The sequence below is a fragment of the Hetaerina americana genome, unplaced genomic scaffold (assembly GCF_022747635.1).
Source record: "Hetaerina americana unplaced genomic scaffold, ioHetAmer1.1.p SCAF_27, whole genome shotgun sequence".
Lineage (NCBI taxonomy): Eukaryota > Metazoa > Arthropoda > Insecta > Odonata > Calopterygidae > Hetaerina > Hetaerina americana.
The window spans coordinates 5,949,676-5,965,173 of NW_027286841.1; the positions used below are offsets into that span (position 1 = coordinate 5,949,676).

Genomic DNA, 15,498 nt, shown 5'->3' on the forward strand with positions numbered 1-15,498 from the left:
TACTGTCATGACAATGACTTGGCGAGCCTGCCAAAGGCTGAATCAATATAGTCTCCTGGTATTTTGAAGACATATAGTACATCAGGCCTAGAAGAGCATTTACATAGATAACCATAAACATTTTAGGCATGTAGATATTAAAGAAGGTGCTGTTGGTATGCCTAGCTTTATAGAAAGAGGTCTGCAGGGTTCTTTCGGGGAGGAGAAAATAATAATTCTTATGGCCTTCATGTGGGGGAGAATGAATCACCGTACGTGAGGGAAGTGGTAGATCATTTTTTTTAAATATACTGCAGGTAGGACTCAATGTCCTCGGTTTTCTCAACATAAGCAAGGATTTAGAAATTTTCTTAGATATTACAAATATATGTTGGTCCCATGTTAGCTTGCCATTGATGTTAATTCATAACAACTTAACTGAATTGCTATCAGCTGAGCTAAGACCTAAGAGTGCAATGTAAAATGCTGTGTTTTATCCAATCTAGGGGCTAAATGATTAAGAGGAAACCAACTTATAGCTTGCGAGAGGGTTTTGCTTATTAAATCATTAACATATGGAGGATATTTACATATCTTTGAAAATTTTGGAATCATCTAGAAGCATTGTGATATTACAAGTTGCATTAAAAAAGAAAACATTGTTCATCACTTGGTACAGCAAGGGTGTAAGGACTGAACTTGATGATCACGGTATTTGACTGGAAGGATATCTTACCTTTTTCCATTTAATTCAACTAACTGTGTTGGATTATCAAGATAAGATTTTATCAGTTGGAGAACTCATTTGCCTGAATTCCAGTTTCCATAGTAGCTGGGAATTTGAAACCCAGTCAAAAGTTTTAATGTTGAAGGCAATGGTAGAAGGGAGAATGTTGGACATGCAAGATAGATATAGGAATGGAATAGACATCTGTTGAATGAAATGATTCCTGTGGATGTATAGCTTCCTCGGTAATCGGCAGGAAATAAAAAAAGAGCTGAAAATTTAGGGTAATTTTATTGTAAGAAGAAAGGCAAGTTTCTGTACGATTAGAAGTAGATTCCGATCATCTCATTGGAAAGGAAGTTTCAAGTTAGAGATGCTCAAGCAGAGGCAGCTCCACTTTGCTGCATGATAGGTTAGTGCCTTGATGTACTTGAAGGTGACCATTCTGCTGATGGAATTCTTCCAGCACTTGAAGATGTCCCTCAACAGAGGAATGTGTTTACTAAATTTACGCTCAAGCATAAGCTGATAAAATCGAAGTACATGCATATAATAAAGAAAGGAAAGATGGTAGTCCCTGGGGTAGAGCATTGGACAATTCACCAAAGGGCCAGGGATCGATTCCTGGGCAAGCCTCTTTGGGGACCCTCAGCCCTCCACCCAAGCGGTGTGATTTTTTGGGCACCAGATCATGGGAAACCATAACCAGCACAGGAAAAGGAACTGGCCCCCCTTATCACCCTGATGCATCACATGCCATTGGGCTTAGTACTAGATGAACTCTACCCTTCCCCATCAATACTGCCTTTGGGTTGATAACTGTGGTTGGATAAAATAGAAGCTAAATTGGAGGATATTTTCTTTGATTTGATTATTTAATTTAGAATTTTTAGAACTGATTTTGGAAATTTTTGTAACTGAAATGAACCATGTTCTATAAAAATGCAGCGGCAAATATTCCATATAGATTCTGATGTGTCTGAGCATTTGTTGAAAATCAAATTGAAAAGTAAAATGAATAATACTGAAATGTTGCCACATGAAACAGTGATTCACGTGGAAACTGATGTGTGGAGGAACAAAGGTGTTCATGCTGTAGTTTTCATAACAATCAATCAAAGTATTCTATGTACTTTAAAGGCAGATTTTTTGACAGGCACTGATGACTTTTTATTTCTACCAGTATGTGTCTTAGGAACTTCCTGTATCTTTATTGATTTCCTCATAAATTCTGCCTCTCTTCCTGCTGTCTCTACAGCCCACTCATTTCTTTCTTCTGGCCTGCTTTCCCAATGGTCTCCCTTCTTCCATCACGGCCCTCAACATCCTAACACATTTCAATATTTCCTACACCCTCCACTTCCTCTGCCTTTTTCTTATTCCCTCCCTCGCAACTTCCTCTCTTCACCCACCCATCTTAAAACCACAGCACTTGTCTTCCTCCCTCTCTCTCTCCATTCTTCACCATCCACTCATCTCAATTTCTGTGGCTCTATTAATAACTTACCTGTCTTATCTCTTATGGTGAGTATAATATTTCCCATACTCCATCCGGACCAATCTCTTCCCTTCTTATGTAGCACTTTTACTTTTCCTTTTATCTGAAATCCTTCTGCCACATCTCTTGGAACCTATTATTTTTCCCTAGTGTTAATTGTCTAGCTCTCTATTTATTCTTCATCTCGTTTCTTTGTTTATGTTCTTCCCTTTTCTTATTTTATCCATCCTCCTAATCATCCCTCCCTTGACCCATAACGTCTTAAATATTTACCATTCCCATCATTGCCTTTCTTGCTCTCTTGATCCTGTTCTCAAGCTCCACCCACTTTCCCCCCTCCATTTTCATTCACATTTTGATATTTATTATGTTTTTCATTGTACTCCATCCTATTTACTCCAGTTAAACCTTCCAGATTCCTCTTAGGAATGCTTTCTATGCCCAAACTGCTAATTCCTAAACTGTACTTTCTTTTCACATACATAATGGGACTTCTTTACTCACTTTTAGAATTTGAGGAACTGAATTCTGGTGTTTTTTCTATCATAGTGGGTTGACAGAATAAGTAAATTATGTGGGGCCAAATTTTCTTGTATCAGTCTCTTTGGAATTTGTTAAATATTTTAATATGTCATTTGTTTGAATATGTTTCTGGGAAAAATAGCTTGCATGGCCTAATTAACTCTGGGCAAGGCTGAAGAGGAATGTCCATTGTTTGCGCTCAAGTTTCAAATTAGGCATGGTTTCCTTAGTAAGGAAAAATTCACCGTATGGCTGTGATCTTAACTGTTTACTATTTAATTTGAATGGAATTTTCATGTATTATATTTTAGAAAAAAATCATGAGATATCAGAATTAAAAGAGACAGCAGTTGAGTAATCTATTGAAATTTTAAGCAAATAATGTTGCACAGGTATCATACTTATTGATTTTTTACAAAGAAAATTATTGCTATCACATTGCTTATATAACATAGTTTATATTTATAATCTAGGTTCTGGCTCAGAATAAGGAATGCTTAGACAAACCTGCTTCAACCTGCACTCATGCAATTACCATTCTCTTCAAACAACATTCTGTCCACCTTCAAAGGATTGAGGAAAATAAAGAGGTAATATATCCCAGTCATTTGTGCATCTCTGCTGATGCTCTGAAGGTAAAGATTCATGGTATTTTCCCTGCAAGAACACAGGAACTGTTTACATCATGCAATCAATGTTTCAGATTCAAGTAAGTGTTGACAAAAAGACACTGCATTCCTTCCCGTATGATGATGAATGGATTAAAGTGGAGAGGCTGGGAGATAAAGATGTGAATGTATTAATCCCACCAATACAGTTGGAGGTCTCATTTTATTTTGAGAATTTTGCTTTTGTGATTCGTCTTCCATCTCAATTGTATGTCAACAAAACTGAAGGGCTGTGTGGTAAGTGACACTAGTTGTGCATATTCATGTTGTGTGATGTCTATTAACTCAAGCTTGAATTCATAGCGTGTAATTTTAAGACTTACAATTGAAAGTTAATTAGGTCCTGCCATTTAAATGTTTTAATTGATTGGCCAGGTAACTGCAACAAAAATAAAATGGATGATATGAAAACAAGTAAAGGAGTTGTGACGGACGATGCGGATGATTTTGGATTGAGCTGGCTGGTTGATTTGCCTCCAGGTGAGTGGGCCTTCATTTTCAAAACTGTTATATGCTAGCATTTGGAATCCTAAAGTTAAAAGCAATTGGCAATTATTTATTATTATGGGAGATGCAGGGCTTCTGCAGTCACCATCGCATGAAATCCTTGCATGAAAGAATTGATTGTAACAGCAGCAGCAGATGATGCAGATGCAGAAGAGGACCAAGCCAGTTAGAATAGGGGCTTGCAGTGCTAGGATGATGTTAGGTGCGGGAAAACTAGAAAATAAATACAATGTGGGAAGTGGATAGAGGAAATACAGATATTTTATGGCTGTGCAAGGTCAGATGGAAGTACAGTGGGGATTGTTGGAGTAACAATTATAATTTACCGCCGAGGGGAAGAGAGCCAATCAGGGGTGGCAATAATATTGAGAAAAAAATGGTACGAAAAATATCGTCAATATACCGCAGGAAACTCAAAGAATATCATTAGCAGGAGTGAAAGCTGGACGAAAAACCTTGGTCAATTTTCAGGTCTACATATCAACAAACAATAACAGGGAAGTCATTAGGGTACACGGTCAATTATAGGAAACAATTGCTGGTATTCCTGGAAGGAAAGAGTTAATAGTGTGATGGGGAATTGGAATGCGATGGTAGGCAAAGGAAGAGATGGTGGTTTGGTGGGGCATTAAGGTTTAGGTACGAGGAATGAACATGGGATAAAAGCAATTGAGTTCTGCAGGAGATAGGGGATAATAATTAGGAACACTTGATTTACACACCTTGGAAGGCGTAGGTATGCATGGAAAATGCCAGGTGACTCAGAAAGGTATCAGTTAGACTATTCCACAGAAAAACCTCAGTGGGCGTAGGTTTATGTCGAAAATACTCGGGGACTTGGAGAGATATCAATTAGGCTATATTATGGTTAGGTTTTAGGCACAGATTTACATGTATAAATTTAATGCGTTATTTGTATGAATAGCATAACAATGCACCGAGTTGCCTGGAAGCTGATGTGGATTCAGATAATGATTCAGTTCTAATGGAGTGTAGCATGTGATTCATGACAGTAAAAAAGGAAGAGCAATGGATGAATCCAATGTAGAAGCATTGATCAGGGTAAAAAGAGAGGAGGAGCAGGAGGCAGTTGAAAAATTAATAAGTTGGGTCGGGGGAGTAGAAAAAATGAGGGAAAATCTCAGAAAAGGGACAGCAAAGGCTGCAAATGGAACTTTAGGAATGGTAAATAGGAAAGGACAAGAACACTAATGATGAGATGATTAAGAAGAAAGATGAGAGAAGAAAATAGAAGAATGTAAATATGGAATCGGGAAGAAGGGAGTACAAAGTGTTGAATAATAAACTGAGGCAGGCATCAATTCAATAGTGTTGATGAATCCATGCCTCTCTCTGTTGATACATAATTTTATTACTATGTAAGCTGTTACTGCTCCTCTTTACTTTTTTGTTTCCTTTTTTTAATTTATTTATTTATGGCTGTATCGCTTGTACTCAAACTCCAATTGCATTTGTATTGCGTCTGTCTGGCATATTTGCAATCTCTGTGATATGTTCCATACATGTCTCGAGCATATCTTTTAGGAGCCAATAAACATCAATATCGATCAAGACTCATGGTAATGGAATTTTTTATTCTCCTATTAATTTACCTAACCATGTGTCCATTGTTATTCATTGTGGTGTTAAGAATTGGGAGGAGAGGAAGACAAGGAATGCAAAGTGGCGGTGATCCCTGAGTGCCCTCCGTTGCCTCCAGACGATGACCCCTGTCTGCATCTGATGGACAAGGAGAAATTTGGATTGGTAGGTGGGCGCCTCCTTTCTAGTCTCTCTCCCCCCCCATTTGCTGCCCTCAATTCTTGTTGAGTGTGTGCCCTTTTATTCCTGAGAGGGAGATACAGCGGACCATCAATTTCCCAGACTCTGGTTGCCCAGGAAGCACCAACAAAAGTTTTCTGTGCCAAACCACGTAACTAATATGGATTTCATTCGAGAGATGGTTGAGGCCGATGCTTTGTGGAAATCCATCCATGTTACGCACGGTGGAAGAATGAAAGACTTTGCATTTCCATGGGAAAGAATTTATCGTTGTGGAGTAGTTTCGCTGAGTCTTCCAAAGTCCTGATGATGCTACAGTGTAGGGAAACTAGTCAACGAAATAAATTCTTTCCTGTGGAAATGCAGTCTTTCATTCTTTCTTTGTGCGTTAGATATGGATTTAGAGAAATGGTACTTAAAAATGGAGAGGCATGAGAGGTAATTGTGCTCTCTCGGTCATTTGGTCCACTCTTTACGTGATAACCTGCTGCCATCATGTTGTGTGCACTGCAGCAATAATAACACCTTGCTCATGACTTAGCTCATTGGGATACAACAGAAACGTTAAGCCTAAAATTATCAATGCCAATTTAACTTGGAAACCACCACAGCACTAATGCCAATATCAGGCAATTGGTATTCAAGTAATTTTAATTTTTAGGTGTGAAAGTGACGTTGAGAAGTGCATAGTCTTCTATTGACTAAATTTTTCATCATCACTTCTCTGCAGCCCCTGGGCTTTGGTCCATTCTTTATTCTTCTGCTTCCATTTTATTCTAATCACTAATAGGGAAAAGAGAATCATTTGTCAAACAATCGCATTTTACACATTAGAATGGATTAATTATTCTTGATTAACCATGAAGTACAAACAAATAATGGTCCCAGGAAAGCATCCATCCTGTGGATCATATCACTTTTCATCAGAACATTGGCAGCAATCAATCAAAATTTTTCTTTATAATTATCCCCTCTTCCCCTTGCATTTTAAGTGTTCAATAGAGACCTTATTTCTGATATTTTTAACCAAGTCCCTACATAATATTCGTTATTTGTCATTATTTTTCATTTGTTTCTAGCAATTAAACCATGAAAAATGTCAACGTTTGTTTAGAACCATAAAGTTAAATATTTAATCTGCACTCATGAATATTGTAAAGATCAAATTTTAGCTGTTTATGCAGTTGTCTGTTATTTCTAGTACTATATCCACTGGAGTCTTCCATGCAAGATAGTGAAGGGGTATTATAGACCCATGCATTTTCCTAAGCATAATCCTTCGAAGTAGTTTTCCCACCTCTCCCCATTAATTGATTTGATTTTGTGAGGTTTATTGTTTGATCATTTTTAACACTGGAGTCATTTTTGCTTCTTAAATGTATGTTCATTGCTTCTTAAGCAGAGATTTCATTAAGTAATAAAGACAATTTCACTAGATTGGTGTAGTGCGCATGATCTAAATCATGAGAAGTGATATCAAGTGAGTGCTGAGAGGGGAGGACATGGTCAGTGGGTTTTGTGTCGTAGGGATTTCAACATGCTCCTCTCCTTATGGATCGATAGAAATACTGGTACCTGTTGGAGAAATCTATCTTCTCTAATATTTACCTTTCTTGGCTGTAGGAATGTACATCTTTTGGTAGATTAGAAAACTTCTTTATCCCAGCGGTTTGCTGTATTTATAGAAATATAAATAGTTCACATTTGATTGCTCCACCAGGAATAGTCTAATTGTTCAATGTTGAATCAAATTTTTGTTTGCTCCGCCTTCATTGTGCCACTAAAACAAATATTGTTTCAAGTAATGATCATGAGATATTAAAAGTTGTGGTGTGGAAGGCAAATGAAATTTGTGTTAATTCTGATTGATGCTTTCTTCCATGATCATCAGTGCCATCCAGTGGTAGATCCTGAACCATTTTTAGTGTCCTGTCGTAGTGATATTTGCCATTCCACTGACAAGGAGAAGTCCTCATGTCAAAGCTTGGATGCTTACTCGAGGGAGTGCTCTCGGGAAGGCGTTTGCCTTGAATGGAAGACTCATCAGCTCTGCCCATTTGAATGCCCAGAAGGTATATTTGACCATTGGTGCCAGAAACAAGCGTATTGATTGAAGTACCCTTGCTGCATATGCATAATTGATTTGCCTCTTTTGATAGAGTTGCATGAATATAATCCTTGTTTGTGTTCTTCTCTCCCACAGGGTTGGAATACCATCAGTGTGGCACAGGATGCTTTGAAACATGTGATCTCCACAAGACTGAACTTTGCTCAATGAGTTCCATTGATGGATGCTACTGCCCAAATGGGAAGGTGGGTTGATGTCTCATTGACACACGTGATGATGCTTTCTCATTGGTTGGGAAAATTGAGGGAAAAGGATTTATGTCTTGAATTAGGGTCAGAACAGGTACCAAAAAAGTGGTCCATGAATGTCTCTCATATGTTCCTTGAGAAATATGTGAAAGATGATTTCCCAATAATGGTCAATACATGGACTTTGTGGGATGCATTTAGAAAAGTTTGTTAATTGTGGGCATAAACCTTTACAAAAAGCCTTGATTGTGAGATTAGTGACAGAATGTTGCAATGAAAGAAAAGTAAAACACAAGGAAGTACAAAAGAAAAAGTACAAAGGTGTATTTCAAATCAAATCATTCATTTTGTCCAAGGATTTGTTGTACAAATATAGAACATGTCAAAATATGATACAGTTGCAAATAGAACTTGAAGATATTCATCAACGGAGTAAAACATATATTTTAAGAGATATGAGCCAAGTATGTTCTTAAATTGGAACATTTTGTTTAGATTCCTCACATTTTCAGGTTACTTATTAAAAAGAATGTGGCCCATATTTTTATGCCTAAGTGCCGCATTTTTAGTTTAAAAAAATTCTTGGTGCAGATTTTTTGAGGTTCTGGTATTGTAAGGACTATGGCTTTCATAGCTATTGTAGCATTGCATGCTGCACTTAACGCTGATGAATTTGTTAACGTATGTGAGGGGGTACCGAAAAATAACTGGAATAGTGCTGTGGTTGGTGGAGCTATCGAGCTATGCATTTCTTCCCCTAGGCAAGCATAGCGCAACTTATCACTACAACTCTAGGAAGGCATTGCCATCTGGGAAGGCTGTATTCAGTCTCAACGATTCATTTTGTAGTTCAAAGTTTCACTTACTCCTCAGTTTTCCACATGGCGGATTTAAGCGAAGAGCACACCCCTGTGAAATGCTGCTTCCTGATTAGGAAAGATCTTTATCAATCTCCTTCTGACAAATATTTCCGATAAAAAATTCATAGATTCCCTAAAGCCAACAGATAACCTTACCCCCTCTGAGAGAGAAGCTCTCAGACGTTTAGCGTCGAACAAAAATATAATAATCATGACCGCAGACAAAGGGTCATCCGTTGTCGTACTAAACAAAAAAGACTGCAATGCTGAGGCGTTTTGCCAATTAAACGACCTTTCTTGCTATGCCCCCCTGCCCCAAGATCCAAACCCTTCATATCAAAAGGATATTCTCTCTTTTCTATCCAATTTTGGTCCCAAAGAAAGTCTCTCCCCCAAAGATATATCCACTCTTTTGGCACCTAATCCTAAGACCCCCCATTTCTATTTGCTACCCAAAATTCACAAAACCAATCATCCCAGATGCCCCATTGTCTCTAGCATCCACTCACCCACAGAATGAACCTCCGCATTGATAGACCACCACCTTCAATCAATAGCCACTTCACTCCCTTCTTACATCAAAGATTCGCACCACTTTCTGGAACGTCTACACTCAATCCCAATTCCGCACAACACGACCATTCTCATGGCCACGATAGACGTTACATCTCTCCACACCTCCATTCCCCACAAAGAAGGCTTAGAAGCCCTGCAATATTACCTCTCCCTATGATCCACACCACACACCCCATCCACAGATTTCCTCATTGAACTGAGGGAAATTGTCCTCACCAAATATGCTTTCCAATTCAACAACAAAATATATTTGCAAATAAAAGGCACTGCAATGGGCACGCGTATGGCTCCTGCATACGGCAATCTTTATATGGCTAAACTTGAACATGACTTTCTGTAACAATGGACGCAAAACTTTATCCTCTTTTATTTCCTCTCTCAACTCCTCCTTCTCCTCGGTATCTTTTACTTCTTCTATAATTATTTTAACTTCTTTATATATAATTGACTCGAATATCTTTTTCCTAGATATCGACATTCACCTCCAAAACAATACGTTTTTCACCTCAGTCCACATTAAACCAGCCGATAAGCAACAGTATCTTCATTTCGACAGCTGCCATCCACCTCACACAAAACCCTCCATCCCCTTCTCATTCTCTGTCCTTGGCTTCCGTCTCTGCAACAACACCCCCTCCCAACAGAAAGACTTGGACCAGCTACATGACTCTCTCAGAAAATGTGGGTACCCTGAAAAACTACTGAACAGTACTCCTCTCCCAAAGCCAAACCGCCCAATATGCCCTAATCTTTTCACCACTTTCTTCCCCAGAACACAAAGAAATTAAACATATAATCCGTGACCTCTTCCCAATTATTAATAAAAATCAGTCCACATCACTTTTATTCCTACATTGTCCGTCCATTTCATTTAAACACCCATTGAACTTGCGAGACAACTTCAAGTTGACAAAAGCAACTGCAAGCACCCCCTTCTCTTCCCCGCCCGATGCAACTACCCACGCTGCAAATGCTGCCATCTTCTAAGACCCTCCCCCTCCCTTATTACCAACTCCTAACCTGATGCCACCTGCACCTCAAAAAACATTATGTATCGCCTCTCCTGTTAACATCTGCCCTGCTTTCTGCATGGGCAAATGCACGACCGCACTTTCCCTCCGCATGAATAACCACCACTATTCCATCAAATCTCCCACCTTTCTAAATTATCCCATCCTTACTCACACTGCTTCCCACAACCAATCTTTTGATGACTGCTTCTCCGTTTCGGTGATTGAAATCCTTCCCAAATCTGCAAGTATAATAGAGGTGAGAACCCGCGAGATGGCGCATATCTGGGTGTCCCAGTCATTTAAACCCCCTGGGCTGAACCACGCCCACTGAATGCATTCAATAGCTGCCTACATATCCCCTCCCTCCCCTTGTCTATTTCCTATTGGTCCCTTACCTCTCCTTTCCTCACCCCTATCCCACACGTCCTCTCCACTCTTTCACGAGAAGGCCATTTTATATATATATATATATATATATATATATATATATATATATATATATATATATATATATATATATATATATATACACACATTCAAACACGAAATCCAGCCAAACGGCGAATAAATACTCATATATACAGAAACAGATATAAGGAAAAGGGATAGGAACACATATAAAGGACGAATTTGGTTAAGTCAGAATTGATGTGTAGAGACAATTGCAGAAATTCATTTCCAGAATAGAACATTTTATTTTTTAATAGATTAAACATCTTTTTCTTAAAAACTGGTTCTTTTGTTTCATATTTGATTCCATAGGGAAATTTATTATATATAATTTTTATATATCATTATATTATTCATATATCTATGAATGTTCCAAAATCATGTCAAGTTCTATGCATTTGGTCTGGGACTGCTCTTTGTTCCGAGTTACATGTATTTTAACTTATGTGGGATTAAATTAACAATATTTTGCAGTAATGTGCATAAATACAATGTTACATATTTTTTAAGACACCTACATTTTGTAAAATCTCATGTTTTTAAAAATTGCTTATAATTGAAATAATGTGATAGTATAAATTCAAAATTAGTGTTCTTTGTCAACAAAGTTCATTCTGACCCTTGTTTAGAATGAGTCGAAGTGCTTTGCTATCACCTTTTCTCCTCCAATCAAGGTATTTCTTATCTCGTGGCTGTCGTGTCACATCCAGAGTTACATCATGTAGAAATATTTCAGCTAGTGCTGTGTTATCTCAATGAGGCCCCGTTGGATGGCTCTAGCCAGGGAAGAGAGGGAGGAGGAGGCACACCTCTGGCGTAAATTGAAAAAATAAATGATTTTGCATGTGGTATTAAGAAAGGACCCCAACTAATTTTTCAAGGTTTCCTTGAAGTGTGCCTGTAGCCCCCATGACAAATTTTATTCCTATGCTCATTTGCAGTGGTTCAATATTATCCCTCATTAGGCTTGCATTTTATTGTAGATGCTATTATAATATTAATATATTTATTTGTCCTACAGACCCAGTATATTTTTCATGGCAATGGTAAGATATTTCTAGAACTCAGCTCTGACTTGAAAGTTAGTTCAGCTGTATCTTATTTATTCGGGTCAACATTTGTTTTCAAAAACTCAAATTGAATTTAATGCACTCAGTATTTTTGAAAGTACATAAGAAAATGTTTTATATCTCTGCAATCCTGGATAAACAGGAGTAGTAGTCTCCTCAATAATCTAATTCTCTGCATTTGCTCTTTTAATGCATTCTATCTCCCTTCTCTCTTTCAGGTGTGGAAGGATAAGAAGTGCATTGATGTTTCCCTCTGCAAGGCTTGTGACGAGGAGGGCCATTTCCCCGGAGATGTGTGGTATCCCAATCAGTGTGAAGAATGCTCTTGCACAGGTACGCCTTACGCCTCTACCTCCTCCTCTTATTTCATGCTCTTTCATTTGCTCACAGCAATAAGTCCTGGTGGGAGTTAAAGTGCATTTGCACCTATTTGACAGTATTTGTCCTGTTATTCTGCTCAACTGAACACTGGCAGTGCCACAGTGGCCATTATGATCATATTTGAAATTCAGGATGCGCTCTCTACCAAAGCAATTTGTACTAGTCTTTGATATTTGTGACTTTCAATAAACTCTAGTCGAACACTCACATTGGAAACTCTTTTTAGAGCTTATTTTATTATTTTTCTATTGAGAGCTTATTGTTAAGGTAATGTTAGCTGTTATTACAAGCCTACTAGCATGAAAAGTGATCATTTTGACTGCTGTTGTAAAATCGCACCAAATCATTCTTCAAAATTATGTTTTTTTCTAAAGCCTCACCTTAGTCATTGTTAGTAGTTGTTTAGTTATTATTATCAGTAATGAATGAAATTTAAACATTGTTTACTTTAACGTTTCATATTTTTGTCATTACAAGAAGATATTCCATCTTCAGTATGTAGTATTTTTCAGAATTATTCATGATGAACTGTGTGCAAGATCTGTCTGAAAAATAAATTGAATGAATCCCAGGGAAAAATGTATTGCAGATCAAAGTATAAATTCTTCAAGGGCGCCCTTGAAGAATTTTGGTAATTCGACACAGAAATGCCAGTGCCTCAATTATTTGTGGAATGCTTCCTGCAAGGCATCGGCATGAATCTTGCTCTGGCGCTTCGTCATGGCCTTTGACATTATCTAGCATTCCAAAATGGTTGCCCTTCAGGCTCCCTTTCATTCTTGGCAACACAAAGAAAAGTCTGGCGGCACTCCATCGGGGCTGTTGGTCACTTTCACAGCAGTCCAAGAGACCACACGAGATTGTTACATGAGCCACCTCCGATAGCACCTTGGGGACCATCTTGGCATACACTTTTCTCGTGACTAGATCTTGTGTACAAATGCATTGCGCTGTGGTTTTCGGAATATTGCACTCTTCTGTTTACACTCAGGCTTTGATCTGGATTGAGCATGTCTCTCATTTTTTGAACATTTCCGTCATTCTCTTTTGTTGATGGATGTCCTCATCCCCATTGTTGCCATTCCTCATTGTCAACCTCCTCTTCTCCTCCCCATTTTGTGCCACTGGAAAATTATATTTAAAATTAAAATGATTTGCCTAAAATTTTCGTACCATATATCACTGTTGATAAATAGTTTCTATTTCAATCATTTTTTTCTGAATCTATCATTCTAAGAAAAACCCTACCCCCAAATGGTTTTCAGTATCTGGATTTTAATTGTTGAAGTATTTTGCATTTGATTAATTAATTATTACTTTTTTACGTAGGTACTTAATCCTGAAATGTGTTGATACTTGATTTGAGGTAGAAAAGCAGATTTAGATGTCTCACTAAGTTGAGTAAACAAATCAAATGCTTTACAGCAGAAGATTGTACAGTTAATATTGGTAATTGAATGTTAATAAAATAAAAATTTCAAGTCTTCTAATTGGTAGTTACTTGAGTGTGCTTTGGTTTACACTTCTTTCTTGCATCACATTGCACCTGCATGTAATGTGTAGCCTGGCTTCTTGGGTTCCTCAAGTGTACAATGACTTTAAGGGACCGCCTCTACACAATAACATATTACCCACAGTACATAATAACTTTCAAAATGACCTTCCCCTATATTTAGCAGACGGCTCCATTCTCACCCTTATGGATCGATCAGATTGACTCTATTTAAATTTCATTTTTGCAATTTTCATTTCTTGAAACTGGATTTTGTTGAATCTCTAAATGATGAATGTGGCTACTCCCTTTTGAATAACCCTGATAATCTCAATTTTCAGGAATTCTATTCTGTACTACATAGCTGATGGGTGATAATTTTATTAATGACAGATACTGATTTTTCATTTTATTTTTTGCGTAGATTCATCAAAGGTTTGCAAGGTCCAAACTTGCCCCGAGGTGGAGACTGTATGTGAAAGCTCGATGACAGCAGTGAAGCAGCCAGGGGCAGAGAATGAGTGCTGCCCTAAATATTTGTGCGGTAGTTATTCTTTTATTATTTTTATTTAACCCCGTTTTCTGCTCGCCCAACTGACATTTTCTCTTTCCATATGATTTTTTAACTTTTGAACATTAATCTTCAGTCTGCTCTGCCCTTCAAGATGCAACAGTGTCAGTTTCCCTTTACTCAAGTGTTTGCGATGGAGTGCTAAGTCTAAAGGTGAATCTCTATCAAATTCTCTCATTTTTATTTGCACATGAACAGTTCTATGTAGCACCCAGTCAGGCCTATTCATATGACAGTGTCCAGATCTTCCTCTGGGAATCGTCAGAGCAGGGAGAATGATGGTATTTGTGCAATACTTAATGTTGCCTCCAGTGTGATTGAGATATGTGTGAAGCTTTGGCACAAATGAATGCCTTTATAAGAGGCATATCGTGCAACCACTTTGAAACAATCGATGTGACGAGAAGTTTTCAATTTTATCTACTAATGGTGAATGCATGAGTTTTTTAACAGAAGCTACAGAAGTACGATAGCTGCCAATGCTGTCCGACTGGTTATTTTTGCTTTGCTGAAAATGATGGTTTGGATTATTGAAATATCAAACTTAAATTCATGTTCAATTTCACTCTGACGCTGTCTGTTCTCTATTCACTTGCAATTTATTTACCTTGAGAGCTTTACTTTTCCTTACAACTATTGTTTTTTGAACTGCAAATATGTTTTGACCTTCTTTTTTTAAGCCGTTTCTCATCGGATTCATAGATTGACAACCATGTCACATAAAATTAAAGCAGCAAATTGTGTACCATTTCAACAACTTTGTGTTCAATGACTGCGGTCGGGTCTGATGCATCTGCCCAATCTAATACCAATGTGAACAAAAGAGCAAATATCAACAACTACCACAGCTTACTTTACAATATTGGATGCATAAAGTGAGTGGTAAATTCATTGTACCATGTTCGAAAATTCATGTTATTGGTGGTAACAAATGACATTCCAACTGAAAGATAATTTTGTCCTATAATGAAATTGCAGTAATTGAAATTGAAATTAACAAAGCATGGCTGCAACAATACACTCCCACTTCAGCAGCTGCACTGTGGAAAACCCTAGATCGACCTTGTGCTTAAAATTAGTGCCTTC

General features: G+C 37.8%; 1 protein-coding gene across 1 annotated transcript in view; it reads left to right on the plus strand.

Moving 5' to 3' along the window:
• LOC139689673 (hemocytin-like) overlaps positions 1-15,498 on the plus strand; it is a 202,796-nt gene that overhangs the window by 158,032 nt on the left and 29,266 nt on the right. The window contains exons 69-76 of the mRNA XM_071586862.1: positions 3,200-3,316; positions 3,430-3,631; positions 3,770-3,874; positions 5,553-5,668; positions 7,575-7,755; positions 7,887-7,996; positions 12,187-12,301; positions 14,266-14,385. Coding sequence (XP_071442963.1) covers positions 3,200-3,316; positions 3,430-3,631; positions 3,770-3,874; positions 5,553-5,668; positions 7,575-7,755; positions 7,887-7,996; positions 12,187-12,301; positions 14,266-14,385 — 1,066 coding nt within the window. The remainder of the gene's footprint in view (positions 1-3,199; positions 3,317-3,429; positions 3,632-3,769; positions 3,875-5,552; positions 5,669-7,574; positions 7,756-7,886; positions 7,997-12,186; positions 12,302-14,265; positions 14,386-15,498) is intronic.